General features: G+C 44.4%; 1 protein-coding gene across 3 annotated transcripts in view; it reads left to right on the top strand.

Annotated features, from left to right (window-relative positions):
• RFX3 (regulatory factor X3) overlaps positions 1–26,560 on the top strand; it is a 512,595-nt gene that overhangs the window by 252,491 nt on the left and 233,544 nt on the right. For all 3 annotated transcript variants that reach the window (XM_073542615.1, XM_073542614.1, XM_073542613.1), the window contains one exon: positions 24,441–24,565. In XM_073542615.1, the coding sequence (XP_073398716.1) occupies positions 24,449–24,565 (117 nt within the window). In that variant the 5' untranslated portion in view covers positions 24,441–24,448. The remainder of the gene's footprint in view (positions 1–24,440; positions 24,566–26,560) is intronic.

Below are 26,560 nucleotides of genomic sequence, written 5' to 3'. Positions count from 1 at the left end.
GATAACTCTGCCTCTAGAGCTTGTTTTACATGAAGGGGGAGTTACCAGTGTGATATGTAATGGTTACCAGTGTTGCCAGGGTGATATCTAAAGGTTATCAGTGTTACCAGTGTGATATGTAATGGCCGCTCCCTGCTCTCCTGATCTCACTGCAGAGCTGTGTGTGATTATACCTGACACATCTGCAGGTTCCTCTCAGCTTCAGCTTCCATCTCACATGCAGGCCTCCTTGACACATCTACGCACAGTAATGACACACGGATCACATTCATGTATCATCAGTGTGACACGTATCTGTCCCTGGGAAAAAGTAGTACAGTTCGTGCTGTTCCCTGGCACCAGGTGCTGAATCTTACTGTCATCATTGTCGCCTGGTCTCCCTGCGACCAGTTAGACCAGACAATGCTGGTGGGAGTTGGATTCAGCACCCGCTGTGTGTGTGTATAGACTGTATTAAATAAATACATAAATTAAAAAAATGGCATGGGGTGCCCTGTAATTTTCATAACCAGCTGAGAGAAAGTCCATGGCTGTGGGCTCATGTTAATATTTTGGGAAGGGGCGATAAACCATAAGAGTTCCCAGGCAATTAATAACAGAATAAAGCTGTTTGCTTGGCTTTTATTGGTTAGTAAATGGGCTACCACCCCAAAAAAAAAGACGTGGGGTTCCCCTATTATTTCTGATCTGCTGCAGGCTAAAATGACAGCTGCAGGCTATTATTAATAACCTAGGAAAGGGCCATGGATATTGGCCCCTCCCAGACTAAGAACATCAGCCCTCAGCCGCCCCAGACATGGTGCATCGTGTTATGAATGGGTCACCGAGGAGGATGGCAGGAATAGGCTAAGCCACCAGAAAACCAGAGGAGAGGTTGGTAACTAAGCGGATTGCAGACCCCTGATCCTATCAACACAACTAGCAGTAGCCGTGGAGCGTTCCTATGATACTGTAGATGCCTCGGCACATCCGGAGAGCTAACTAAGCCTAAAGCCTGAAAGGTGAAATCTAAACTGCCCCGGAGCAGATCCCCAAAGGAATAGACAGCCCCCAAACATATATTGTCGGTGAGACAAGATGAGACACAAACACAGGCAGAGAACAGACTGAGCAAACGGTGGGGCCCAAGGTATCACCAGGTACTCAAAATGTCCCTCTGGAGTAGTAAACGCCATCTTCCATTCTTCCCCGTGCTTGATGCGGATAAGATTATACGCCCCCCTGAGGTCAAGTTTGGTAAACCAACAAGCACTTTTAACTCTGGAAAATAAATCAGAAATCAGGGGTAACGGGTACTGATATTTAGCAGTGGTTTTGTTAAGGGAAAGATAGTCAATACATTGCCTTAATGAGCCATCTTTTTTGGCCACAAAAAAAAAAGCCAGCACCCAAAGGCGAAGATCGTCTGATATGACCCTTCTCCAATGATTCCTTGATATAAGATCACATAGCATCATGTTCAGGTACCGATAAGTTGAAAAGCCGACCCTTGGGAAATTTACAACCGGGCATTAACTCAATTGCGCAGTCATTACTCCTATGAGGAGGCAAAGATGCAGATTTACTCTCACTAAATACATCAGAAAAATCAGCCAAATAGTCAGGAACATCTTGAGACTGGGGAGAAGTGGTGAAAACAGGAGTGTCACTAAGAACACATTGACATCCCCAACTCACCACAGACACAGATTTCCAATCCAAAACAGGATTATGGGTTTGCAACCAAGGAAAACTCAGTACAATAATATCATGTAAATTGTGCAACACCAAAAATTTACAATTCTCTTGATAGTCCGGGGTGACCCGCATTATTACCTTGGTCCAAAACTGGGGTTTATTCTCCGCCAAAGGGGTAGCATCAATCCCCCTTAAGGGAATAGGGGTCCGCAGGGGCACCATGGGGAAACCACAACGTTTGGCAAAGTCAAGATCCATCAGATTCAAGGCTTCTCCTGAATCAACAAAGGCCTTAGCAGAAAATGTAGACAAGGAGCAAATCAAGGTAACTGCCAACGGGAACTTAGGCTGTACATTGCCCACGGCAAATGAGTGAGTAAAACGTTTTTCTCGTTTAGGGCAGACAGAAATAACGAGAGGTGCCCCCACAAAAGAAGCATAACTTATTACGCCTTCTAAACTCTTGACGTTGCATCCTAGACAAAACCCTATCACATTGCATGGGTTCAGAAGTTTGTTCAAAAGGCAGCACCGCCTCTCGCGTACTTTTACGTCCACGTAAACGTCGATCAATTGGAATGACTGACTAATGACATGGAGTCGTTAAGACCAGAGGGGACAGGAAATCCCACCATAACATCTTTTACAGTTTCTGCCAGACCTTTCCGAAAGAGAGCTGCTAGGGCATCATCATTCCATTTAGTAAGGACCGCCCTTTTTCGGAACTTCTGGCAATATAACTCCGCAGCATCCTGACCCTGGTTCAATGCCAATAAGATTTTCTCATCTTGAGCAATAGCATTAGGTTCATCATACAACAACCCCAGGGCGTGAAAAAACGCATCTACATTAGCCAGAATAGGATCTCCAGGTGTCAGAGAAAAAGGCCAATCCTGGGGATCGCCGTGCAGCAGGGAGATGAAAATTTTAACCTGCTGCACCGAGCTCCCCGATGAATTAGGCTTCAAAGCAAGAAATAGTTTACAGTTATTCTTGAAATTCAAAAATTTTGACCGATCCCCCGAAAACACACCAGGAGTAGGGATCTTTGGTTCTACAGTAGATGATTGAGCGAGATAGGCAGAAATTCTCCGCACTTCAGCGGCGAGCTGCTCAACACGATTGAACAATTGCTTAGTCTCCATTAAGGAAAAAATCCTCCTATGGCCCCAGAGAAAAAGAGGAAAACATATATAAAATAATTCTGAAACTTTTTTTTTTACGATTCTTTCCTTCTTTTGTGTACCCTAGAGTTTACAGTTTGACTAGTGATTCTGTTATGAATGGGTCACCGAGGAGGATGGCTGGAACAGGCTAAGCCACCAGAAAACCAGAGAGGTTGGTAACTAAGCGGATTGCAGACCCCTGATCCTATCAACACAGCTAGCAGTAGCCGTGGAGCATTCCTACGATGCCCTGGCGCAGCCGGAGAACTAACTAAGCCTAAAGCCAGAAAGGTGAAATCTAAACTGCCCCGGAGCAGATCCCCAAAGGAATTGATAGCCCCCAAACATATATTGTTGGTGAGACAAGATGAGACACAAACACAGGCATAGAACAGACTGAGCAAACGGTGGGGCCCAAGCTGTCTAGACAGGACAGGACAGAAAATATACTGTCTGCAATCACGCACAAAACCCTAAAAAATCCAACACAGCTGATATACGAAAAACCTGAGACCACACGACCTCACCCCCGCTAGATCAGCACTCTGGTATGAACTGGAAGCAAAGCAAAAGATACTAACATAACAGGGGACTGAACAAACTGACACAAGCTGTAACATATGAGCGGGGCCCAACGCTGCCCCCAGCAGGGAGTACGATGAACCCTAGCAACAAAGCAGAAAGCAAAAAAGAAGGCACAACCAGATTAGATGCAAAGGATTAGCAAAAGAATCACTTAACTGAACCATGCAGATCAGGCAGGAGACAAAAGAACTCCAAATACACAAGGAGGAAATCACCAGCAACCACCAAGGGAAGCCTGCTCACTTATATGCTCCCAACCAGTAATCCCAGATTCCCAATTATCGTCATCAGGTGGCAAACTTCCATCAACCTGGCCAGCTCCACTATTCCCAGTAACCAAGGTAGTGGGGATCCGCCCGCTCAGGGTTAGCAAAACACATGGTTCAAGTTAGCACAAACACCTCTCTGGAGTAGACCTCTCCAGACACACTGAACACCGAATGCCTCAGAAGGCTGACTAAACCTCAGACCACACTCTGGGGTGGAGATATGGTGGATAACCTCCCACCCGCTCTAATAGCCTCAGTGACACGTATCTCCCCTCCAGCACTTTGCCAGTGACTTTGTCAAATGATGAGCAAAAAGTGGAATAAAATGCTATCAAAAAGACAAATGTAAATAAAAATGGTATTTCTGAAAACGTCATCTTGTCCCGCAAAAAACAAGCCACCATACATCTCCGTCAGCGGAAAAATAAAAGTTATAGCTCTCAGAATAAAGCAATGCAAAAATAATTCTTTTTTCTATAAAATAATTTTTATTGTGCAAAATGGCCAAAACTTAAAAAAATATAAATGAATAAATATGCTATCACTGTAATCGTACTGGCCCGAAAAATAAAGCTGCCTAATCAATTTTACCACACACGGAATGGCATAAAAAACAATTCCTGAATTGCTGTCTTTTGTTCATTTTGCCTCCCAAAAATCAGAATAGAATACGATAAAAAAATTTTTTTTAATGTGCTCAGAAATGGTACCAATAAAAACGTCAACTCATCCTGCAAAAAACAAGCCCTCATTTGACTCTGTTGGTAGAAATATGGAAAAACTATAGCTATGAAAATATGCAAAATTGCAATAAAAAGCATTTTTTAGTGTGTAACAGCAGCCACACATAAAAACCTGGTGTAAATCTGGTATAGCTGTAATCGCATTGACCTGAAGAATAAAGTCGTCTAATCGCTCATACCCCACGAGAAACGGCGTAAAAAATAAACAAAACCAATTCTTCAACTGTTGTTGATTTGTTCATTCTGCTTTCCAAAGATCGCAGTAAGGCTTGGTTCACATTTATCCTGCACTGAGCATTTACACCGGACTTTCCATGTAAATTTCTGAAACACGTGATTCAGACAGAACCCCCGGCAGAAGATTACCTATAATGAGGCAGATGGAGGCACTCTGGATGCTGTCTGGCATATGATCCGGCAGTGTCTATCTTTTTAGCCTTGCATAAAAACGTGGTCCACCACAGTTTTATGCACCTCTGAAAAGAAGGAAAACAATGGACAGAGGCCAGAGTTCAGAGTACCTCTGCTGCCTCATTATATTGAATGGATCCCTTGGGGGTCTCATCTGAATCACATCACTTGAAGATTTAGATGTAAACTCCGATGTAACTGCTCAGTGTAGATCGCCGGATAAATGTGATCCCAAATGTTATGTAAAATGTTCCCAATAAAAGCTTCAAGTCAATCCACAAAAAAAGCAAGTACCCGCTCAGTTCCGTCATTTGTAACCCGAAATTTAGGGAGTTTCCACATTACTGGTAGTACAAAGGCTCTGGAAAAGCGCTTTAGCTCCTTGCCTCCAAAAGACCAAAAGAAATTAAGCAAATTCTGCACTCCCAAATCCAAATGCCTCTCTCCCTTCTGAGTTCCAGTGTGCTTAATCCACATTTAGCATCCATATGTTTAGCATTTATTTAGTGATGACAGCCCACCTAATATACAGGTGCATGTATCCAAAAGAATGAGCTGGGCACCACCATGTACTGGGCACTGCAATGTACTGGTGACTACAACGTACTGGCCACTACAATGGCAGTTTGCAATTTTCACTCAGCAGCATCCACTGCAGCTTGTTTCTGGAAAATACCCATGGAGTCAAAATCATCACTACACCTAATACGATCTAATAACCATGTATAAGTATATAAGAGGACAATACAAATATCTCTCCGAGGATCTTTTTAGACTAAGGAATGTGATGGTCACAAGGGGGCATTCTCTGCATCTGGAGGAGAGAAGGTTTTTCCACCAACATAGAAGAGGATTCTTTACTGTTAGGGCAGTGAGAAGCTGGAATTCCTTGCCTGAGGAGGTGGTGATGGCGATCTCCGTCAAGGAGTTCAAGAGAGGCCTGGATGTCTTCCTGGAGCGTAACATTATTGTATCTTACAGTTATTACGTTCTTTAGAAGGACATAGGTCTGGGGATTTATTCTGACTGAATATAGGCTGAACTGGATGGACAAATGTCTTTTCCGGCCTTGCTAACTATGTTACTATGTTACCTATAGATAAATTCCCAAAGGGGTATAATTTGCAAAATGGGATCACTTGAGGGGGGATTTTGCTCTTGTAGAACCTAGGGGTCTCTATAGAGTCTGCAATCTATTCTAGCAAAATCTGCGCTCCTGGAGGAAAATAACTCTGCATCAGTCCCAAGTCACGCTGTATGGCTAAACAGTACTATTCAGCCACATATGGGATATTTCCACATTCAGCAGAAATTGTGCAACAAATTTTGGTGCCATTTTTACCCTTTTCTCAGTGTGAAAATGTAAAATCTGAGGCTACAACAAAATTTTGGTAAAAATTTTATTATTTTTTCTTCACTGCCCAATGATCTAAGATTCTGTGACACACTTGCAATGTAAATATGATCACTGCACCCATAGATGAATTAATTGAGGTGTAGTTTGTAAAATGGGGTCACTTATGGGGAATTCTGCTGTTCTGGCACCTCAGGGACTCTACCTTCACCTCAAAAGTAGTTTTTGACCACATATGATGTATTCATGTACTTAGGAGAAAGTGCACTACAAATTTTCAGGTCCATTTTCCCCCATTAATCTTGTAAAAATAAAAAATTGGGGCTAATAGTTTTTGTGGGAAAAAATGTGATTTTTTTTATTTTCATGACTCAACATTATAAACTTCTGTGAAACACCTGGGGATTCAAGGCGCTCACCACACATCTAGATAAATTTCTTGAGTGGTCTAGTTTCCAAAATGGGGTCACCTGTGGGGGGTTTCCACTGTTTGGGCACATTAGTGGCTCTCCAAACAAGATATGACACGTGCAGAACATTCCATCAAAATCTGAGTTTCAAATCGTCACTCCATCCTTTCTGAGCCATGTCGTGCACCCAAACAGTAGTTTTCCCCCACATATGGGGTATTTGCATACTGAGGAGAAATTGCACAACAAATTGAGGGGGTCTATTTTATCCTGTTACCCCTGTAAAAATAAAAAAATTGGATCTGAAAAACATTTTTGTGGTGAAAATGTGATTTTTTTTTGTTTAACTTTCACTGCTCAATGTTATAAACTGTTATAAAGCACCTGGGGTTGAAGGTACTCAACACACACCTAGGTAAGTTCCCTAATGGATCTAGTTTCCAAAATGATGTCACTTGTGAATGGTTTCCACTGTTTAGGCACATCAGGAGCTCTCCAAACTATACATGTTGTCCGCTAATGATTCCAGGAAATTTTGCATTCAAAAAGTCATACGGCGCTCTTTCCCTTCTGAGCCTTGCCGTGCACCGAAACAGTAGTTTTCCCACACATCTTGGGTATTTTTGTACTTGTACATTTTCTCCTGTTACCCTTGTGGAAATAAAAAAATGAGGTTAAAAGAACATTTTTATGGGGAAAATGTGATTTTTTTTATTTTTATGGCTCAACATATTAAACTTCTCTGAAGCACCTGGGAGTTCAAGGTGCTTACCATACATCTAGACAAGTTCCTTGAGGGGTTCAATATCTAAAATGGGGTCACTTATGGGGGCTTTTCACTCTTTAGGCACATCAGCGGCTCTCCAAATGTGGCATTGCATTCACTAATGATTCCAGCAAATTTTGCATTCAAAAATTTAAATGGTGCTCCTTTCCTTCTGAGCCTTGCCGTGCGTCAAAACAGTAGTTTTCCTCCACATATGGGGTATCGGCACAACAAATTGTTATCCTTGTGAAAAATGTGTTTTTTTTTATTTTAATGGCTCAAAGTTATATATGTACTGTATGTGAAGCACCTTTTTTCCTTCCCCATTCTATTAATTCTTCTGAAGCACCTGACGGGTTAATAAACTTTGAATGTGGTTTTGAACACCTTCGGGGGGCAGTTTTTAGAATGGTGTCACTTTTGAGTATTTCCTGTCATATAGGCCCCTCAAAGTCACTCCAAATGGGTTGTGGTCCCTAAAAAAATGGTTTTGTTGGAAAAATGAAAAATCGCTGGTGAACTTTTAACCGTTATAACTTCCTAATAAAAAACAATTATGTTTAAAAATTGTTGATGATGTAATGTAGACATGTGCGAAAAGTTATTTATTAACTATTTTGTGTGATACAACTCTCTGGTTTAAGGGCATAAAAATTAAAAGTTTGAAAAATTGCAAAATTTTCCAAATTTTCACCAAATTTCACATATTTTCACAAATAAATGCAAATTTTACCACTGTCATGAAAGACAATATTTTACGAGAAAACAGATCTGTTGAAGTTTTTCCAAGTTACTACCAAATAGAGTGACACTGGTCAGAATTGGAAAATTTGTTCTGGCCAGGAAGGTGAAAAAGGCTTCGGGGCAAAGGGGTTAAAAGACTTTACTCTGTCTGTGTCCTTATTAAAGTTGACTTTGAGGTTAGGAATGGAGGAGTCTTATAGACACCTCTCCACTACAAACCCCTTGGCTTGATGTCAGTGAACATAAAACTGCTGACATCAATCCCATAACTATTATCCCACTTTCTACCGCACTAGGTCCAATGGGAGGAGCAGAGGCTAAGCACCAGAATTGGCACATCTAATGGATGCGCCATTTCTGGGGAAGCTGAGGGCTGGTGTTATTAGCCTGGGAGAGGGCCAATATCCATGGCACCTTCCCAGCCTATTAATATCAGTCGGCAGCTGTATGCTTAGCCTTTGCTGGTTATTAAAAATAGGGGGATTGCACATCATTTTTGGGGGAATCCCCCTTTTTTAAGAACCAGTAAAGGCTAAGGAGACAGCTGTAAGCTTATCTTAACAGCCTGGGAAGCTTCATGGATAATGGCCCCTTTCCCAAATAATAAACCAGCTGCCAGCTGTCTGCTTTCCCTCAGCTGGCAATTAACAATATGGACCCCACACCATTTTTTTCTTTTATTTATTAGCTAACATGTACAGTAAGCTACACACTCATTGCACAGGTGACAGCTGTTGAATGCTCTCATCAGTGTCGTCTGCTCTTGCTGCTATCATTTGTATTTGCATAAATAAAATGTCTCCATCTTCTTTATTCTGTCAGTCTGTGGAAATTGAACAGCATTTAGATGTCATCTGAGTGCAGTCCGATGTTTTCCATACACTCATTGACTTTAATGGCTGAGTGCGATCCGAATATCAGATCAAACTCGGACATGCCAGGATTTTTTCCTCAGCCTGACTCTGAGAAAAAATTGGACATGTGCACTGTTCCATAGACTATCATTGGTCTGAGTGCAACCTGATGTTTTGTTGGATCGCACTCAGACTGAAAATTCCGTCACGTGCTCAAGCCCTTATGCTAACTGTTCCTGAGGCTAGATTCAAGCTTTAGGGCTCATTCACACTTCAGTTATTTTCTTGTATGAGAAAGAAAAATAGGTCCAAGTTTGATCCGAGTTTCATCAATTGGCAATTTGGAAAAGAACATTAAAAATATCCAAACATAGCACAAAAATGCCTCTATAGAAAAGCTCCAACTTCTCTTTTTTGGAATTTCCTCCTGGTTTTAGCGTGAAAATCTGCATATGGATTTATTCACACGTCAATATTTTATCAGTATTTTGATGCCAAATCCAGGAGTGACTTCAAAACACAGAACAGGTTGTAGGGATTCTACTCACTCAGGTGCAGCGGGAGACAATCAGGAGGCAGGTTCCTTTAAAGTTCATGTGGTTTACTGCATCATAAACCCATCAAGCAGCAAGTAACAAAGAAAATAGCCTTTAGCTTAGGCAAACGAGAACAGAAATGTCCATTAAGTCAGGCTCAGACCTGGCGCTTCAGCACACACGGGAGGCTTAGTCCTCTACACATACAACTCCCTGGTTCAGGAGCAGGCTACATTATGAGTGTAGCCACACCCACGAACCCAGCAGCTGACTGGTCAAGTGACTGTGACCTCACCACAGGTCCTTGCAAAACAGTAATAAAGCAATATCTATTATGCCTTACATTATGGAGACAAGCCATCTCTGAGACACATATCTCCCATCGATTATACAACCCCTAGCCATGCCACATACCTCCCCCTTCTGCCTAAAGTCAGGGGGCTTGGCACTTTCACCTACCAGGCAAGGGATTCTTGAGAGGGCATCGGCATTCCCATGTGGCTTCCGGGCCCTATGCTCTACATGGAAGCTGAAGTCTTGCAGGGCTAAGAACCAGCGGGTGACCCTAGCATTCTTACCCTTTGTTTCCATCATCCATTTGAGTGGGGCATGGTCGGATATTAATCTTAACTTACATCCCACCAGATGGTACCGTAACATATCCACTGCCCACTTTATGGCCAAACACTCCTTCTCTATGACTGAGTAATTCTTTTCATATGAAGATAGCTTCAGACTCAGGTAGAGGACCGGATGCTCCTCCCCATGTATCTCCTGGGAGACGACTTCACCTACCCCGACATCTGAGGCATCTGTCTGAAGGATGAACTCTTTTTAAAAGTCTGGGGCCACCAGAACGGGTTGCTTACATAGAGCCCCTTTCATTTCTTGGAAGGCTGACTCCACCTCTTTGGACCATCTGACCATTACGGATTTTGTCCCCTTAAGCAGATCAGTTAGAGGCGCAGCCATCATGGTGAAGTTAGAGATGAACCTCCTGTAATATCCCACGATCCCCAGAAAGGATTTAACTTACTTTTTGGAGAGAGGTCTCGGCCATGGTTGAATTGCCTCCACTTTATTGATTTGGGATTTGATCTCGCCACGCCCCACTACATATCCGAGGTACTTGGCTTCTTCTATACCCAAGGCACACTTCTTCGGGTTTATTGTAAACCCCGCCTCCCTTAGAGCATCAAACACTGCTTGGACCTTTTCCAGGTGAGACTCCCAGTCCGGGGTAAAGATGACGATATCATCCAGGTACGCGGCAGCGTATAGCTTATGAGGTGCAAGGATTCTATCCATAGCCCTCTGGAAGGTTGCCGGAGCTCCCTGCAAGCCAAACGGCATCCGGACATACTGGAACCACCCGTCTGGTGTAGAAAATGCCGTCTTCTCCTTGGCTTCCTGTGCCATGGGGATCTGCCAATATCCCTTTGTCAGATCCAAGGTGGTTATGTATCTGGCAGGTCCAAGTCTCTCGATAAGCTCATCAACACGTGGCATGGGATAAGCGTCGAACTTGGAGACCTCATTCAGCTTCTGGTAATCGTTGCAGAACCTCCATTCACCATCAGGTTTTGGGACCAGGACAATCGGGCTCAACCAGCCGCTCTTGGATTCCTCAATGACCCCGAGCTTCAACATACACTGCACCTCCTTGGAGATTACTTCTCAAAGGGCCTCAGGAATTCGATAAGGCTTCACGTTCATCCGCACATGTGGCTCGGTCAGAACTTCGTGCTCCACAACCTTCGTGCATCCCGGTAACTCTGAAAACAGGTCCCTGTTTTTCTGGAGTAAATGCCGGCACTGCTGTTTCTGGGCCTTCGATAGTGTCTCCGCTATGGTAACCGCTCCAACCTCCCCTTCTATGTTGCCCAGCAAGCATGAAGTTACCACTGGCTCTCTATCTTGCCACGGCTTGATGAGGTTGACATGGTAAACGTGGTATGGCTTCCGTCTTCCGGTTTGGTGGGTCTTGTAGTTTACGTCTCCAACCTTCTCCGCCACCTCATACGGCCCTTGCCACTTGGCCAATAATTTACTCTCCACCGTCGGAACTAGCGCGAGAACTCGGTCTCCCGGTTTGAACTGCCTCACTCTTGCGGACCGGTTGTAGACCCTGGCCTGAGCCTCTTGTGCCTGGCGGAGATGTTCTTTAACAATGGGCATCACCTTCGCAACCCTCTACTGCATCAGTGCCACATGCTCAATGATGCTTCTGTGGGGCGTGACTTCGGCTTCCCAGGTTTCCTTGGCTATATCTAGGAGACCTCACAGATGTCGGCCGTACAGAAGCTCGAAGGGCGAGAACCCCGTAGAGGCCTGGGGAACTTCACGGATAGGAAACAGCAGATATGGAAAAAGACAATCCCAGTCTCTACCATCTTTCTCTATGGTTTTTCTTAGCATGCTCTTCAGTGTCTTGTTAAACCTCTCAACAAGGCCATCTGACTGCGGATGGTACACTGAAGTCCTCACCTGGGAGATTTGCAGGACTCTGCACAACTCCCTCATCACCTTGCTCGTAAAATGTGTCCCCTGGTCGGTCAGCATCTCCTTTGGCAAACCCGTCCGGGAAAACACATGGACCAGCACGTGGGCTATACTCTTCGCGGAGGAATTTCGCAGAGGAATTGCTTCAGGATAGCGGGTAGCATAGTCTAGGATAACTAACATATACTGATGGCCCCGGGCTGATTTAACTAAGGGACCAACCAAGTCCATGGCAAGTCTCAAATGGCACCTCAATAATGGGCAATGGCACAAGGGGGTTCAGAAAATGAGATGTGGGGGCAGTTAACTGACATGTCGGGCAGGACCTGCAATATTTGGCTATTTCTCGGTGACACCTAGACCAATAGAACCTCTGTACAACCCGTTCCTGCATTTTTTCCACCCCCAGGTGTCCCCCCAAGATGTGTGAATGCTCCATGTCCAACACTTTCCGTGTATAGGGGCCTGGTACTATTAACTGCTCTACCATCTCCTCCCTTATTTTCGTGACCTGGTATAACAACTCCCTACTCATCATAAAATAGGGAAACTGTTATGAATGAGTCACCGTAGGAGGCAAAAACAGAAATACAAGCTAAGTTCAGAAAACCAGAGAAGTTGGCAACTATCAGATTACAGACCCCTGAACCTATCAACACAACTAGCAGTAGCCGTGGGGGGTTCCTACGATGCCCTAGACCCCTCGATCACAGCCGGAGAATTAAATAGGCCTAAAGAAAGAAAGGGGAAATCTAAACTGCCCCAGAGCAGACCCCAAAGCAATAGGCAGCCCCCAACATATAATGACGGTGAAGCAAGATGAAAACACTAACACAGACAGAAAGACAGACTGAGCAAAGACGGGGCCCCAAAACTACCTAGATAGGAAAGGACAGAAAGGCTGCTGTCTGCAATCTGCCAAAACCCTATCAAAGAGATAAGCCAACAAGCTGATATGAAAAAGGCCCTGAAGCAGCTAGGCTTCAAAAACTAAACCAGCACTCAGGTATTTTCAGAAGACAGAGCTAAAGGAATTCAGCACACCCCAGCAGGGAATGGCAGAAATCCAGAAAAACAAAGCAAAACAAAGTCAAAGCACAAAGCAAAAGGCCGAGCAGCAAACTTAGCTTTAGAGGAGCAGGAATTCAGACTGGTCTCCAAGGATCCCACAGAGAAATCATCCGCAGGGCAGAAGGGAGTCGGCAGCCTTATATCCAGTCAGTAACTCCACTCAGCCAGTCATCATCATCAGCCTCAGGTGTTTGATAATCAGGCTCACTACCTTTCTTTACCAGAAGAGGGAGTTCCTCGGGCCTCAGTAATGAAGGGGAAAATGAACTCACAACAGCACCTCCCCCTTGAGGAGGGGTCACCGAACCCTCAACTACGCCACCAGGGCGATCAGGGTGAGCCCGATGAAAGGCACGCACCAATCTTTTGGCATGAATATCAGAGGCAGAGACCCAGGAGTTATCCTCCTGACCATAACCCTTCCACTTAACCAAATACTGGAGTCTCCGTCTAGCCAGACGGGAATCCAGTACTTTCTCTACCTCATGTTCCATGTTACCTTCAACCAATACAGGGTCTGGGGGTGCCACCCCCGGAACAACAGGTTCAACAAACCTCTTCAACAAAGATTTATGGAACACATTATGGATTTTAAATGTGACAGGAAGAGCCAAACAAAAAGAGACCGGATTAATAATCTCCACAATCTTGTAAGGTCCAATAAATCTAGGCTTAAACTTAGGACAAGCCACCTTCATGGCAATATTTTTTGATGATAACCACACCATATCACCAACCTTAAACTGGGGACCAATGGTCCTATGTCGGTTGGAAAACCGCTGGGCCTTTTCCTGGGAGAGGGATAACTTATCCACCACTTGGTCCCAGATCTGGTGCATTCTCTCCACCACAGTGTCAACACCTGGGCAGGCAGAAGGCTCCACCTGCCCTGAAGAAAATCGAGGATGAAACCCAAAGTTACAAAAAAAAGGTGACATCAAAGTGGCAGAACTAGCTCTATTATTTAAAGCAAATTCGGCCAAGGGCAAAAATGAAACCCAATCATCCTGATCAGCAGAAATAAAACATCTCAAATATGACTCCAAGGTCTGTTTTGTTCTCTCTGTCTGCCCATTGGTCTGAGGGTGAAAAGCAGAGGAGAAGTACAACTGAATTCCCAGCCTGGAACAGAAAGTTCTCCAAAATCTAGACACAAACTGGACTCCTCTGTCAGATACAATGTTCTCAGGAATCCCGTGCAAACGAACCACCTGTTGTAAAAACAGGGGCACCAACTCAGAGGAAGACGGCAACTTAGGGAGTGGTACAAGATGAACCATCTTAGAGAACCTATCACAAATCACCCAAATAACAGTCATCCTTTGAGAGACAGGCATATCAGAGATGAAATCCATTGAAATATGGGTCCATGGCCTCTTGGGGACAGGCAAAGGCATCAACAACCCACTAGAGCGAGAACACGATTTAGACCGGGAGCACGTCCCACAGGACTGCACAAAAATCCTGACATCACGAGACAAGGAGGGCCACCAAAAAAACCAACTCACCAGATCTCTAGTACCAAAAATACCTGGATGACCAGCCAAAGCAGAGCAATGAACTTCAGACATCACTCTCTTCTTCCACTGGTCAGGAACATAAAACTTTCCACTGGGACAACGCTCAGGTTTGTCCTCCTGGAACTTTTCCAGAGCACGTCTCAAATCGGGCGAGATGGCAGAAAGAACTACCCCTTCGCCTAAGATGGTAGCAGGCTTGGTCACCACAGGAGAATCAGCAAAGAAGCTCCTAGAGAGGGCGTCTGCCTTGACATTCTTCGTTCCAGGAAGAAAAGAAACCACAAAATCAAAACGTGTAAAAAACAAGGCCCACCTAGCCTGTCTAGGGTTCAAGCGCTTAGCCGACTCTAGGTAAATCAAATTCTTGTGGTCAGTGAGGACCACGACTTGATGCTTAGCTCCCTCCAACCAATGTCTCCACTCCTCAAATGCCCATTTCATGGCCAACAGTTCCCTATTCCCCACATCATAGTTACGTTCAGATGGAGAGAACTTTCGGGAAAAGAAAGCACAGGGATTCATTTTAGATGTTACAGGATCCTTTTGGGACAAAACCGCTCCTGCACCCTTCTTAGTCAAATCAGTCAATGGCTTGGCAATACTAGAAAATTTTGCTATAAATTTCCGATAAAAATTAGCAAAACCCAAAAACTTCTGGAGGGCCTTCAAAGAAGTGGGCTGAACCCAATTGTAAATGGCCTGTACCTTGGCCGGGTCCATTTCAATAGTTGACGGGGACAAAATAAATCCCAAAAAAGAAATCCTCTGTACTCCAAAAAGGCATTTAGATCCTTTGACATACAGGGAATTCTCCCTCAAGATCCGGAACACAGTCCGAATATGTTCCACATGAGAATCCCAATCCTTGGAGAAGATCAAAATATCATCCAGATAGATAATCAAAAATTTATCGACAAAATCTCGGAAAATATCGTTCATGAAGCACTGGAAGACAGAAGGGGCATTAGTGAGCCCAAAAGGCATCACCAGGTACTCAAAATGTCCCTCCGGAGTATTAAACGCCGTCTTCCATTCATCCCCATGCTTAATGCGAATAAGATTATACGCCCCCCTGAGGTCAAGCTTGGTAAACCAGCAAGCACCTTTAACTCTGGAGAATAGATCAGAAATCAGGGGTAACGGATACTGATATTTAACAGTAATTTTGTTGAGGGCACGATAATCAATACAAGGTCTTAATGATCCATCCTTTTTGGCTACAAAAAAAAAACCGGCACCTAAGGGTGACGAGGATGGTCTAATATGACCCTTCTCCAACGCCTCCTTAATATAGGATCGCATAGCCTCGTGCTCGGGTACAGATATATTGAAGAGCCGACCCTTGGGAAATTTACACCCCGGGCTCAGTTCAATTGCACAGTCATAACTCCTATGAGGAGGCAGAGACGCAGACTCATTCTCACTAAATACATCATAAAAGTCCGCCAAATAATCAGGAACATCATGCGACTGAGGAGAGGTGGAAAACACCGGAGCCTCACTAAAGGCACACCGACAACCCCAACTCACCACAGACACAGATTTCCAATCCAAAACTGGATTATGAATTTGTAACCAGGGAAACCCCAGAACAATAGTATCATGCAGATTATGCAACACCAAAAATCTGCAATTTTCTTGATGGTCTGGGGCGACCCGCATTACCACCTGGGTCCAAAACTGAGGTTTATTTTTAGCCAAAGGAGTAGCATCAATCCCCCTCAAAGGGATAGGCGACTGCAGAGGTGTCATCGGAAATCCACAACGTTTAGCAAAATCAAAAGTCCATTAGGTTTAGGGCTGCTCCCGAATCCACAAAAGCCTTGGCGGAAAATGTGGACAGGGAGCAGATCAGAGTAATAGCCAGAAGAAACTTGGGTTGAACACCCCCAACAGAAAACGTGTGTGCAAAGCGTTTCTCTCGTTTAGGACAGACCGAAATAATATGCGAGGCATCTCCACAGAAAAAACACAACTTATTACGCCTTCTGAACTCCTGACGCTGCTCTCTGGAAAAAACTCTATCACATTGCATAGGTTCAGACATTTGTTCAACAGGTGGCAACACCTCTCGTGCAGCTTTGCGTTCGCGCAAACGCCGATCAACCTGAATGGCTAATGACATAGAATCGTCAAGACCAGAGGGAACAGGAAATCCCACCATAGTATCTTTTACGGCTTCTGACAACCCCTTCCGAAAGAGCAGCCAAGGCATTATCATTCCAGGTAGTAAGTACTGCCCACTTTCGGAATTTTTGACAGTACAATTCTGCAGAATCACGACCCTGGTTCAATGCCAGCAGGGTCTTTTCAGCCTGATCAATGGCATTAGGTTCGTCATACAACAACCCCAAGGCCTGAAAAAATGCGTTCACATTAGTCAGAATAGGATCATCTGGTTTCAAAGAAAGCGCCCAATCCTGGGGATCGCCACGCAGCAAAGAGATGACAATTTTAACCTGCTGCGCGGAGCTCCCTGACGAGTTAGGCTTCAAGGCAAAAAATAATTTACAATTATTTTTGAAATTCAAAAATTTAGACCGATCCCCAAAAAATACATCAGGTGTAGGAATCTTTGGTTCAGCAGCATGTGAATGAGGAAGGTAGGCGGAAATTCCCCGCACTTCCGCAGCGAGCTGCTCCACACGATCAGACAATTGCTTTATCTCCATTGAGAGAAAAAAAAATTCCCCCTACAGCCTCAGAGATATAGAGGAAAAAATATACACACTTTTTTTTTTTTTTTTTACAATTCTTTCCTGCTACTGAGTACCCTAGGATCTGCGGTATGGCGGGTGATTCTGTTATGAATGAGTCACCGTAGGAGGCAAAAACAGAAATACAAGCTAAGTCCAGAAAACCAGAGAAGTTGGCTACTATCAGATTGCAGACCCCTGAACCTATCAACACAACTAGCAGTAGCCGTGGGGGGTTCCTATGATGCCCTAGACCCCTCGATCACAGCCGGAGAATTAAATAGGCCTAAAGAAAGAAAGGGGAAATCTAAACTGCCCCAGAGCAGACCCCAAAGCAATAGGCAGCCCCCAACATATAATGACGGTGAAGCAAGATGAAAACACTAACACAGACAGAAAGACAGACTGAGCAAAGACGGGGCCCCAAAACTACCTAGATAGGAAAGGACAGGAAGGCTGCTGTCTGCAATCTGCCAAAACCCTATCAAAGAGATAAGCCAACAAGCTGATATGAAAAAGGCCCTGAAGCAGCTAGGCTTCAAAAACTAAATCAGCACTCAGGTATTTTCAGAAGACAGAGCTAAAGGAATTCAGCACACCCCAGCAGGGAATGGCAGAAATCCAGAAAAACAAAGCAAAACAAAGTCAAAGCACAAAGCAAAAGGCCGAGCAGCAAACTTAGCTTTAGAGGCGCAGGAATTCAGACTGGTCTCCAAGGATCCCACAGAGAAATCACCCGCAGGGCAGAAGGGAGTTGGCAGCCTTATATACAGTCAGTAACTCCACTCAGCCAGTCATCATCATCAGCCTCAGGTGTTTGATAATCAGGCTCACTACCTTTCTTTACCAGAAGAGGGAGTTCCTCGGGCCTCAGTAATGAAGGGGAAAATGAACTCCTCACAACAGGAAACCTTGTATCCGCTCCCGGCTCTTATGCAACCCCATTAATGACGGTGACATTGTTGAAGGCTTCTCTCAGTGTGGGGTTCCTATGTTGAGCAGTCCCTAAATTCTCACCGGCCACCCCTAACTCCAGAATGTCAGATACGGGGGGTCCTTCCTCCTCATCCCCCACAAGGACACATAAAGGAAACCTGTCTGCCTCTGATGGTGGCGATACCTTATTAGGGTTCATTGGTTCCCTGTTCTTGCTAGCAATCTCAGAACCCTTACCCCACCGATCCCAAAACAGACAGAAATCCCAGACTATAATTATCAGATGCAACAAGTCCCGAATGACGCCAACTTCATGGGACTCGGTGCCATGTGCCGTTTCAATGTTCACCCTGGCCATAGGGTAGTGTTTTGCATTGCCATGTATGCACCAAACGCCGACCTTTTTACCCTGGAGTAGGTTGAGAGGAAAAGTGGCCCGTACAAGAGTCACCAAGCTCCCGGAGTCTAGCAGCGCCATTACTGCTCGACCGTTCACTTTCATGGGACACGCTTTTGGCCCCTCGTTAGGTGGAGAATTCACACTGCAAACTGGATATGCATAGTATGAACTACGGCGTCCCATGCTGCAGTCCATCTGCTCGGTGGTCTGGGGACAACGGGCAGCTATATGTCCTGGCCCATGGCACTTCCAGCAAATAATATCACTCGTGGGGACCTTGGGCACCGCCTCCCCCCGCCCCTTTTGACCTTGGACACCTCACCCCTTTTTGGGACTCCGCCCCCTGCTGGAACCCCCAATACGGAACGGGTTGCTTCCCCAAGGAGCCTTCCATCCTCTGGTATCTCTCGACCAGTCTGACCAGTTCATTGGCATTCTGGGGATCCCCCCGGGCAACCCAAGTCTGTAGGGGTCCTGGCATGGAATGCACAAACCGATCCATTACCACTCGCTCTACCATCTGTGCAGGAGTAGAAGACTCTGGCTGCAGCCATTTCTGCAACAGGTCGAACATTTGGGAGCATGGCGGTTTGTCCCGGTGATAGGCCCAGCGGTGAACTCGCTGTGCCCTGATAGTCATTGTCACCCCCAAACATGCGAGAATTTCCGCTTTTAGTTTGGGATAGTCCTTGGCATCTTGTACCGTCAAGTCATAGTATGCCTTCTGGGGCTCCCCTATCAGGTATGGGGCCAGTACCTCTGCCCACTGCTCTGGCTGAAGTTATTCCCTCTCAGCCATCCTCTCAAACACCGTCAGGAAGGCCTCAACATCATCCTCAGGGGTCATTTTTTGTAATACGCGTCTTTCCGCCTTCCCGACGTGGGTGGCATCAGCCAGACCTGGGGTTGGGGCGCTCGTCCTGCCCTCCTGGATGGCGGTTGCCAGAAGCTGCATCTGCTGCTGTTGCTCCTGCAGGCTCTGCTGGAACTGCTGCCGTTGCTCCTGCTGGCTCTGTTGGATCTGCTGTAAGAACAGCTTGTTGGTCTCCTGTTGCTGTGCCTGGGCCTGGATCAGGTGTTTCAGCAGGTCCTCCATTATTTCAGGTAGTGCTTGCTGCCTTGTTGAAAACTTTACCCAGGACATGCAGCAACTGTCTCAAGTCTCTGCTGGAATCGCTGCCCGCACGTCTAACACCAATTGTAGGGATTCTACTCACTCAGGTGCAGTGGGAGACAATCAGGAGGCAGGTTCCTTTAAAGTTTGTGTTTTATTGCGTCATAAACCCATCAAACAGCAAGTAACAAAGAAAATAGTCTTTAACTTAGGCAAACGAGAATAGAAATGTCCGTTAAGTCAGGTTCAGATCTGGCACTTCGCACACATTGGAGGCTTAGTCCTCCCCACTTACAACTCCCTGGTTCAGGAGCAGACTACATTATAAAGGTGTAGCCACACCCACGAACGCAGCAGCTGACTGGTCACGTGACTGTGACCTCACCACAGGTCCTTGCAAAACAGTAATATAGCAATATCTATTATGCCTTACATTACGGAGACAAACCATCGCTGAGACACATATCTCCCATCGATTATACAACCCTCAGGCCGGTTTCACATTTGCGCTTTATAGCGCAGCGATGGCCTGCGCACGTCCGCCGCTAAGCCCCGCCCCCTCTCGGCTCCCTGCCTGCCCCATCCGGTCATCGCCGCCTACTAGCGCACATGATTTTAGCATAGGGTGCGCAGATCGTGTGCTGGCCGTGCGCTAGCAGGATTTTGCCGTGCGCTGCGCACTTTTGAAGGTGCGCCGTGCGCGCCGAAATGCAGGATGCTGCGTTCGGCGCACACGGGCGCACCTTCAAAAGTGCGCAGCGCATGGCAAAATCCTGCTAGCGCACGGCCAGCGCACGATCTGCGCACCCTATGCTAAAGATAGGGTGCGCAGATCGCAAGCGTCCATGTGCGCTAGTAGGCGGCAATGACCGGATGGGGCGGGCAGGGAGCCGGGAGGGGGCGGGGCTTAGCGGCGGCCTTGCGCAGGCCGTCGCTGCGCTATAAAGCGCAAATGTGAAACCGGCCTTAGCATCGCCACAAGGTGTATGTCTTTCAAGTATAGTTATTCTCTGTATATTTCACTCCTGGTTTTGGCATACAAAATGAAATCTACTGACCAAATACTGATGTGTGAATAAGCCCTAAACACTCCATCAAAATGACATGTAACTCCACCTGATAAATGAATCTAGTCGGTATATTATATTGTTACATTGTAGCGAATGCTATTCATTGTGTGTGTAGGGGGTGTTAATTATGTTCTTCATGTGTCTGGATTAGAAGTCATAAACGCTTATTTTATGTTGTTACCATCCACCCTTTTCTAATGTATGACTTTTTTTTCTGTTCCTTCTATTTTTACAAATATTTAGAATTTAGAGGTATAAAAAAAAAATCTTTAGATATTTTTCAAGTAGCGCTGCAAATAAACAACACAAAGTTTCCTATTATAAAGCGTGATTAGTGGTTAGTTGATTTCATTCCCTGTTACATGATTGTCAGAGACTGGAGAGAAAAAAAAAAGAAAGAATTCCCCAGTGCACTTGAGAAAGAATTATAGTCTTTTATTTGTTGTTCTGTATTTAAATCCATGGCATTCTTTGCATTGTAAGCCGGCAATCAAACTTTGTAAACCTAGGGAATTAAGGGGACTAAATGAGTTGTGAAGGAGAAGCCAGAAGTGAAATGAAATGTGTATCTCTCGTTCTTTCAAGTGAGCACATGTGTATAGTTGTGTTTGATAAAATAATTGATTAGGTCAGACAATTAAACCAATTTGTCTAGCATGCAAATTATAGATGTCAGCCAGATTCCTACTGCAAGTTTAAGTGTATTAAATAATCTTCTGCATGTTTAACAAAGACTCGCCCGAAACATACAAGAACACGTGTTTGTTCTAAACACAGTTTGCTTCTCTAAGGTTTTGCTTGTCAACTTGAAAAAAAATAATGCTAATCTTGTCTCATTGAGCAGCTGGGTTTTTGCAGAACTCTTTCTCCTCTTCTTCTAGGGGTTAATTAGCCTTCTTTTAAACTGTGGCCTATTTAGCTGTAGATCTTGCATGATTCAACCAGGGCTGGCTGTACAAAAGCAGAACCATTAACAGGCGGGTGTGTCCAACTGCTTAATTAGCCAGAATAAAAAGGTCTTTTGTCATACTAGCATCTGTTGTTCGTGACACACCTGACAGTCACATTAGGCAAGGATGACTAGATTGAAATTTTTCAACAATAAACGTGCCATTCATTTACATGCTGGTAGCATCGGTGACATCCTGCAAATGTATCTTATCCCACTGGATTAGTGTATCTACTAAAAAAAAATATTGCATGGGCTAATGGAGGACAATATAAGCACTTGGAAAAGTTGTAGCTGTGCCAGGGTTGTGAACACTACATGGCCTTTGTTCTGTAGAACTTTGGTTTTAGATTGGCACCTTCCAAATCTGGGAATTTGACCAGAATAGGTTTTGAGTATGCTCAAGCATGCCCATTTAGGTCTGAAAGATCTGCTTTAGAAAGCTGGCAAATGGTTTGTACTCCCCAAACATGCTTTAGCATTCTAATTGCTCCTTGGTGATGTCTGTCTGAGGAATCGATCACTTATAAAGTATGTTCAGGAGAACATTTAACTAGACTGGATGACAGCTTTTCTCAAAACGCTCATCAAGAGCAGACTAGTCATGTTTCCGTTCTCAGAGATTTGTGCCTCCTAAGAAGAGATAGGTTTGTATGTTAAAGGCTTTCAATGCAGCAGATTCATCATTTTCAAATTCCCCAAATTACCTTGCGTGCTTTTTATTACTTTTTATTACCTTTCGTCATGGCAGTCATGCTGTCTGCGTCCCCTCTGACCCATGCACTGTCCCACTGTATCCAAAAGTGACCAGCATGGACATCCTACTCTTGTTCCAATTTAGAATAACAGAAATCAGTGGTGGAAAAAGAAGGTAGATTTAACACTTGCTTATAGGCTGCTCTTATTAGACTTCTGGGCTGCTGGCAGTGTACGAAGGTGCAGTATGGATCAAGTGTGTTGTTTCTTAGGCTCCATAGAAAGGATTTTGAGGCTTGCACATTACCTCGTTTGGCTTAAAAGTTTGCCAAGGGCTAAAGTATTCATTCGGTAAGCTTCTAAAAGCAATTGTAGGATCTCCTATTTGTAATTGTAATAAAAAAAAAATGAAAAACCTTTAAGAAGGAAGGTGGTTCGGTTTATGTGGTAACAATTGACATTAAAGGGGTTGTGTGGCCACAGTATAAAGACAACCTATCCTCAGGATAAGTCATCAATAAGAGATTAGTGAGGTAGGTCCAACACCTGGCACGCCCACCAATCAGAAATTATTTGTTTTGCATGTAAACACCTTGAATGGAGCTGCAAAGCTCAGCTCTATTCCAGGTGGCGTGGTCTCTAATGGGTGCTGCAAAACGGCAATAGAAGACGTGAATAAGAGATTGATAAGGTTCACTACCCAGTATCCACACCAATCAGCAGTTATTTGCTTCGATGAGCCCTGGATGTAAACACTTTGGAGCTGCAAAGTGCAGCTACAGGCAGGATGTAGCGGCCTCTGCTGGGTACTGCAGGGCAGCAATAGGAGACATGAATAGGAAGTAGCTGGGGTTCAGTACCCGGCATCCCCACTGATCAGCAGTTATTTTCTAGGGTGAGCTCTGGAGGTAAATACTTTGACTGAAGCTGCAAAACGCAGCTCTATTCAAGGTGTAGCCGTCGCTGCTGGTCACTGCAGAATAGCAATAGGAGAAGTTTTGACGTACTGGGCAGCTGTTACTACCCATTGGATGGAGATGCACTTTCCAGCAGTCAACCAAGCAATTAACAGTTTATTGTAGGGGTGCCAGTTGTCAGGCCCCCACCGATCTCATGTTGATGAGCTGTCATATACAGTGAAGGAAATAATTATTTGATCCCTTGCTGATTTTGTAAGTTTGCCCACTGACAAAGACATGAACAGCCTATAATTTTGAGGGTAGGTTAATTTTAACATTGAGAGATAGAATATCAAAAATAAAATCCAGAAAATCACATTGTATAAATTATATAGATTTATTCACTGTAATTATTTCCTTTACTGTAAATAGGTCATCAATATGCTGTGGCCAGACAATGCCTTTAAAATGTAGTTGTTTAACTACCATTTGAAACAGACCTTAAAGTGTTGTGGGAATAACCATTCAGCTGACAGCTACCACTTGACACCCTCTTCCTCCAAACACATGTATGCTCAGTTTAACAGACCTTATGTTATCAGTGAGGAGAGGGGAGCAAGTCACTACTGATGGTGGCTCATCTGCCTTGAGAAGAAAAGGACTAGGTATGAAATCCAGCAGCCTGACATCCTCATCCCCACTCCACTTCAATGTCTGAATTAACGAAGATTCCATAACCCCATACACATTAGATGGTTGGCCACTGTGTAGTAAGATTTTGATTGTTGCTCACCTATGTGTATTGGGTACATTTATTTATTTATTTTACTCGCTTATATAGCGCCATTAATTCCACAGCACTTTACAGACATTATCATCATGAACAATTACCATACATGCTTTTTGGCATTTCTTGTATTCTCTTGATAGTAGGAAACAAGGCATTAGGGTTCCTCTATCAACTCTATCACTAGATAAAACATGTATATTGTTGTCATATTAGGAAATGTTTAAAATGTTCTCCCTTTTGTATAAAAGTTAAATTTAGGCTAAATAATTTGTTTCTTTGCAGAGACTACCATGCAGACATCCGAAACCGTGTCGGACACGGGTTCCACGGTCACATTACAGACGTCTGTGGCAGGTCAAACAGCAGTGCCCACCCAGGTAGTACAACAGGTCCCGGTGCAGCAGCAGGTAAGATGTCTCATTCCAACATTACATATCAGTAATGATCCCAAACCCCTTACTTTCACCATTGTCTCTCAAAGTGATGCCAGGTCTTCTTCAAAGTTTTAAAAGCTTTAAAAGTTTGTGCATAAAATGATTTATCATCTGGCTGACATTCAACAAGTAGACATAAAGTGCCCACATGTAAATGTCAGAAAGATTTCAGAAATAATAGTACAGAAAATGTATATTATGTAAGATCTTTAACAGAGTGGCACTGTGGGTAAGCCTTTGAAAAAATGATGGAGAGAGCAATTTCTAGCTCGCTCCTAAAGTGCACTTACCCGGCTCTGCGGCCTTAATTGAGTCCTCTACCGTGCAACTAGGAGTACACTCCAGGACCCTGCTCTCATGCACACTAGGTCAGCATTATGGTTGCCTTTCACTGAGTAAAAAATACTCCATTGTTACTGAGCCAAGCAAGTAGACATGTCATTCATATCAACACAAGAACAACAGAACTGGCATGCCATGTTTTGTGGACATATGTATATATTGGTCATATGTTTTCTGTATTGGAATGGGCAAAGTATGCCACGGATGTCTGCAAAATATATAATTGTGGCATTTAATGGGATTATTTCAAACAAAAAAAAATTATCACCTGTAGTGTAGGTCAGTGTTCCCCAATTCTGGCCCTCAACAGCCACCAGTCATGTTTTCAGGACTGTCTTAATATTACACAGGTGAGGGTATTATCAGCTGTGCAATAATAAGGAAATCATGAAAATATGACCTGTTGGTGGCTCTTGAGGACCGGAGTTGGGGAACACTGGTGTAGGTGATAATTGTATGAATGATGAGGTTTCAAATACTCCACTCACTTCTACATACCTCACAACTTTGAAGGACAAGAAAGAGGGACACATACAGCATAGCCACTAATTTCACCTTGTCCGGTCATTTAAATGCACTCTCACAGAAATATGGCTCCTAGTGAAGTCCATTAATGTTCCCATACAGTTCAGTACCTCTTTCATGGTCCCCAAGCATTCCCATCACATACAACCTGATGTTCCTGACACACTACATCACCTAACACACAGTATGATGCTTCTACAGTACATTCCCCTCAAAGTCTGGTGCTCGTCACAGAGTCTTTCACATACATCCACATACAGAAACCTCTGCTACATCAAGACATGTACCTTCGCTACATCAACACACACATGTCTACTATATCAGCAAAAAACAACTTTGCTACTTCAACACTCATACCTCTGCTATATTAACCTATAACTCTGCTAAATTAATACACTAATCTACTACATCAGCACACTCACATCTTTGCTATACCAACACACATAACTCTGCTACATCAACACACATAACTACTATATCAACACACTCACATTTCTACTACATAAACACTGTCAGGTAGCGCTGTCATTCAAGTAGGGGATACTCGCTCAGCAGCCACAAAAACAGAGTCGGCACAGATTTTCCATAAAGCAATAACAGTCCATGCGGTTTATTAGGCATCATAAACCATGACCAGCAACATAAAGATCTTATAAACGGCATAGCGTCCATGACAGAGCTTCACTCTGTTAGCAATGTCCAATACGCAGGCTTTTCAGCCTCACAGTTATATCTCACCCCGTCAGGGTTCTCTCATGGCTGCTTCTCCATACTGCAGACATTAATTCCCTCCAGGGAACTCTCAAGCACTTGCAACAATTAAACACAGCGTCCACACGTGCTGTCAGGAAGACAGACATCTCTTTGCACGAGACCTTCCATATGGACCAATCACGTCCCTGCATTCACCACACGTGACCTACCCTGGCCACATTATATGGTCCATAGCCACGCCCACCGGGTCACATGACTATGACCTCATCACAGGTCCTTCAACCACTCACACTCTTAACAACAGTGTTCTTTAAACACACCCCCTGGGTTGGTTTGTAGGTAACCAGGTCCGCCCATCTCTCTAGTTACCTGGAGACTTCTCCCTGA

The sequence above is a fragment of the Dendrobates tinctorius genome, unplaced genomic scaffold, assembly GCF_039654945.1.
Source record: "Dendrobates tinctorius isolate UK_male_01 unplaced genomic scaffold, ASM3965494v1 ptg000128l, whole genome shotgun sequence".
In the NCBI taxonomy this organism is placed as follows: Eukaryota; Metazoa; Chordata; class Amphibia; order Anura; family Dendrobatidae; genus Dendrobates; species Dendrobates tinctorius.
Note: the sequence above shows the minus strand (reverse complement) of the source record. Positions and strands in the feature narration are given on the sequence as shown.